Source organism: Crocuta crocuta, unplaced genomic scaffold (genome assembly GCF_008692635.1).
Source record: "Crocuta crocuta isolate KB4526 unplaced genomic scaffold, BGI_CrCroc_1.0 scaffold862, whole genome shotgun sequence".
In the NCBI taxonomy this organism is placed as follows: domain Eukaryota; kingdom Metazoa; phylum Chordata; class Mammalia; order Carnivora; family Hyaenidae; genus Crocuta; species Crocuta crocuta.
Window position 1 is genome coordinate 236,066 of NW_027529584.1, and position 4,156 is coordinate 240,221.

Below are 4,156 nucleotides of genomic sequence, written 5' to 3' on the forward strand. Positions count from 1 at the left end.
GGGGGGGGGGGGGGGGGCGGTGGCCCTGACGGGAAGGAAGGAGGCCCCAGGGGCCCAAGGGGAAGGCCGGCTCCGAGCAAGGTGCTAACTGCCGTCCGTGGGAGCGCGAGGTGGCGTGAGGCTCGCGTGCGGCCTGGTGGAGAGGGGTGTCCCCAAGGCCGCCCCCAGGCCCCGGGTGACTGGCCGGAAGTCCCCCGAGGGGCCCTGACGCCGACCGACAGAGCACGCGGTGGCGGACGGGGGCGCCGGCGGCCTGTGCGGCGCAGGGGGGCGCGCCCGTGTCTCCGTGCCTTCCCTCCCGTGTCCCGCGGACGGTTCCCGGAGGAGACCTGGGACCAGCTCCGAAGCCGAAGGCAGGGTGCCCTCCCGGCAGGGACGCCTGTTAACTGGGGTGGAACCGCGTCGTGTGCTGCCGCCCGCTCGGGGCCACAGACGCGGGGGCGCCTCGCCCGGACCTGCCTCTCGCCTCCGCGTCCACACCGTATGTGAGGCTTTCTTCAGCAAATGGGAAGGGGACTCACTTAAAGTTTTAAAAAGATGGGCAGTGCGTCCGGGGAGTAGCGGTTCTCCGTGATCCTGGGGCCAGCAGGGGGTGTGCGGAGCGCCCGCCGCGCCCAGCAGACCTGCCCCTCCCGCCACGAGCCCGCAGCTGTTGTTCTGACAGCGTCTGTGGCGATTGACTACATTCCTTCAAGTCAGCGCACACACCCGGTGCTCCGCCTCCGGAACCTTCCTGCCCCACCCCTCCCTCTTCTGTGACCGGTGGGACCCGGCGTTTTAAACGCTCCCAAATCCCAGGAGAAGTTTTTAAGAAATGACATTAGTGATTTCTTTCCTTTGATACCTTGCAAATTATGCAAATTAATTAATGTTTTTCTTTATCTTGCAGAAAATGATGTTCATTATTATTTGCGTAATTGTTTTGCTTGTGATCCTTGGAATTGTCCTGGCAACAACGTTTTCGTAGCAACCACATCCTGAGAGCCAGCGTCCTTGGAGTCAGACCACGCGCCGCAGCCGTGACCGAGCCCCTGCCGCCGTGCGGGGCTGGGCGCCCCTCTCCCGTCAGTGACGGCGGGGGGGGGGGGGGTGGCGCCGCGGGACACATCCTTCAGGGAACCTCCTCGAGCGCGGGATGGGCGAAGAGCTAACCCAGACGTCCTTGGACTCTGAAGGGCACAGCACCAAAAATGAACAATGTGAAACTTGTTGCAGTGGCCTTAAAATAGGGAATTATTGAAATTTTCAATTTTTTTTTTTTTTTTTGTATTTCAGTGTTAAAAATACATGTGAAGTTTAATTAGGGATCTTTGATGTTATGGAGCTGTAAGATTTCAGGTCTGAGCCTTCCTCCCTCCCCGCCCCCCAGCTAACACGCTAATGAAGAGTCATTTTTTGTACTATGTTTGTGTTTTGTTTGTAACAAAAATTTATCGTCACAGAGCTGTTTTGTAAGATACCTATAATTTTAAATGTTTATAAATTGTTTAATATATTAACACCTTAATTTACTCCATTTTTATATATGGAACATTGCCTTGTGAAGTAAACAGGAAGCGTCATGATATTATTAGAGCCATCTTTGCACAGTCGTTTACAAAGTTTGCCGTTAGCACAGCGCACAACGGCGCAGAGCCCCTGGAAAGCCTTTCCAGTGCCTTCTATTCATACTGATTTATAAGGTTAAAATGCACCTGACAGCCTCCGGGACGTCTCCACTGTTGTACTCGGCTCCGAGTATCCCCTTGCCCGAGATAATAAATTAGTTACTGCATGTGAAAGGCCACCGCCTCTTCTTTGTTTGTTAGAAATAAGGTTTGTGTGTCCTTGTTTACATTAGTAAGGTCTGAACTTAAGATGGTGAGAAGACCAAGATTAAGTACTTTCTAAAGTCAAGGAAGTTATTCCCAGACATTAATTCTTCTAACTGCAAACTGTTGTACAGATACTTACGCATGATCTCATTAAGTACTTCCTATCCTGCTGAACTGCAAAAGTGAATTCCCGAGGTGCATAGATAGGAATCCACGATCATTAAACATTTGTATTACTCAGTAATGTTTTTAGTAGAATACGCTTTATTTTTTGACTTGTGTGATGGCTGGGCTCCTACTAGCCAGCGGACCCAGCTCTCATCATTTGTTTATGCGATCGGTCGCGTAAGCGCGTGCCTGTGTTCTGTCACTCTTTTGAAGACTTGATAGAGACACGCTTGATTCCACACAGTAAGTGTGAACGATGTTGAACAGCCTAGAAACTGTGTTCTTGATGTAATACGATTATGAATCCCACTCGTCCCTACTTTATGCACGCAACGGCTCTGCTCACACTCCGCTGTGAACGGATGTGCTCCCTTTGTGTGCTCATCGTCGCCCAGTGCTCGGAATTACGAGGGGAGCACTCTGGCTGTAACGTGTGTTTTTGAAAAGTCTTCAAGTGGCCGGTCAGCGGGGTACGCTCGCTACGTGTGCACAAGTCGGAGACGTGCCTTGAAGGATATGTAAACATTTAGCGATCGTGCCTGTATTAGTACAACTTCCATGCGCCTGTTCGTCTGTGTCATTGTGTCCGCGTGGAGAGCAGCGCCGTGTGCTGGTGGCGGCCTGCGTGCGGCCAGGCGCGGGCTGCAGCTCAGGCTCCTTAGCCTCCCCTCCGGCCACAGTCTTCTGAGATTCCCTGATTTTGTGCTTTTGTCATTGGAGTTATGGAAAAGCCTTTTGATTTCTGTTTAGGTGAACATTTAAGTCAGTCATCGGGTAGACCTGCTGTGCGTGTAAACCTCAAGCACCTGCCTGAGGTCAGATTTAAAAAAGAATGCATTTACAGGTTCACTTGTTACTTTTTATCATTTCTTCAAATATTTTGTTTACATAAAGAAAAAAACTGCCAGAGAACCAAAAACAAATTTACTTTTTGTCTTGTCATTTCTGGAAAGATTTTGGGGGGGTATTTTATTGCATATCTATCAATAAATTGTTCTACTAAGAAAATCACTCTTACCTGTGGCCCTTATTATGTATAATAGTGTGATGTGACTTAATGATGTTGGTTTTTTAAAAAATTTTTAAATGTTTATTTTTGAGAAAGAGAGAGAGGGTGAGCAGGGGAGGGGCAGAGAGAGGGAGAGACTGAATCTGAAGCCGGCTGCAGGCTCTGAGCTGTCAGCACAGAGCCTGACGCGGGGCTCGAACCCACAGACTGTGAGATCATGACCTGAGCCGAAGTCGGATGCTTAACTGACTGAGCCACCCAGGTGCCCCTGATGTTGGGGGTTTTGAGTTTTTGATTATTTTATCGTCTTTGTTGCGATTCGGAGTCTGCGGCTGGTGTCTTACACAGGAGCCCATCTGGGTTCTTGCTGGTTACGCAAGTGCTAATTCAGGGAATTTGGGTTACATTTCAGAGTCACTGGCTTTGAATGGTTATGTGCACCGGACAGATTCTCCTTTGTTAATGGGGGGTGAGGGGAGGTCCTCCTGCCCCTTGCTCTGAGCTATTTATCCTTTAGATTTCTTTTTCCCCTTTCAGAATTTTTCTTCAGTGGGAGTTCCTTAACCCATAACCCTTAAATCCTAACCAGGTTGGAAAGTGATGTCCAAAACCACAGTTCCAAAAAAGAGAAGAAAGCGCTGGCGAGAGAGCCGGTGGGGGAACTGGCCCCGCGCTGCCTGTTCGGAGCCCCTTCCGCAACGGGTGTCCTTCCAAACTGCAATCTCCAAATACACATTCAGTAACGTCGCTCCTTCGTTCATGCTTTTTACATATGGTTTAGGTGACAAAGCGAATGAATTGTGTTAGTTTGAACCCTCGGGAGCCCCCAGGCAGGCGGGGGGAGCAGGGGGGGCCAGAGGCAGGCAGAGCACCGCAGCCGCAGCCGGGCGGGCAGCGGGGGCACCGCACTCGCAGCCCCCTTGTCTTGCGGGACAGACGAGCAGGTTTGGGCCCCGCCCACCGGCATCCTGGGGTTCAGGCAGCGCCTCAGCGAAGGGGGGGTCGCTGCAGTGTCCACGCTGTCTGGCGCCACATGCCCCTCTCAAGGCCTGGCCTGGGATCCAGCTCCCACCATGAGAACGGAGGGCGGAGCCTGAGGCCTGAGGGGCCTCCCACAGCCCCGGGCCAGCTTCGGGTCAGCGGGGGGGACCTCTCCCCACATATT

General features: G+C 52.0%; 1 protein-coding gene across 5 annotated transcripts in view; it reads left to right on the forward strand.

Moving 5' to 3' along the window:
• The window catches only part of STX2 (syntaxin 2), a 35,251-nt gene extending 32,300 nt beyond the window's left edge, over positions 1 to 2,951 (forward strand). For 4 of the 5 annotated variants that reach the window (XM_077761719.1, XM_077761716.1, XM_077761714.1 and 1 more), the window contains exon 11: positions 890 to 980. Coding sequence is in view for 1 of the 5 variants with exons in the window: in XM_077761715.1 (XP_077617841.1) it covers positions 890 to 967 (78 nt within the window). In the remaining 4 variants the exon portion in view is untranslated. Of the gene's footprint in view, positions 1 to 889 lie in introns of all 5 variants that reach the window. The other variant, XM_077761715.1, reaches the window with a different exon arrangement.
• Positions 2,952 to 4,156: the final 1,205 nt, after the last annotated feature.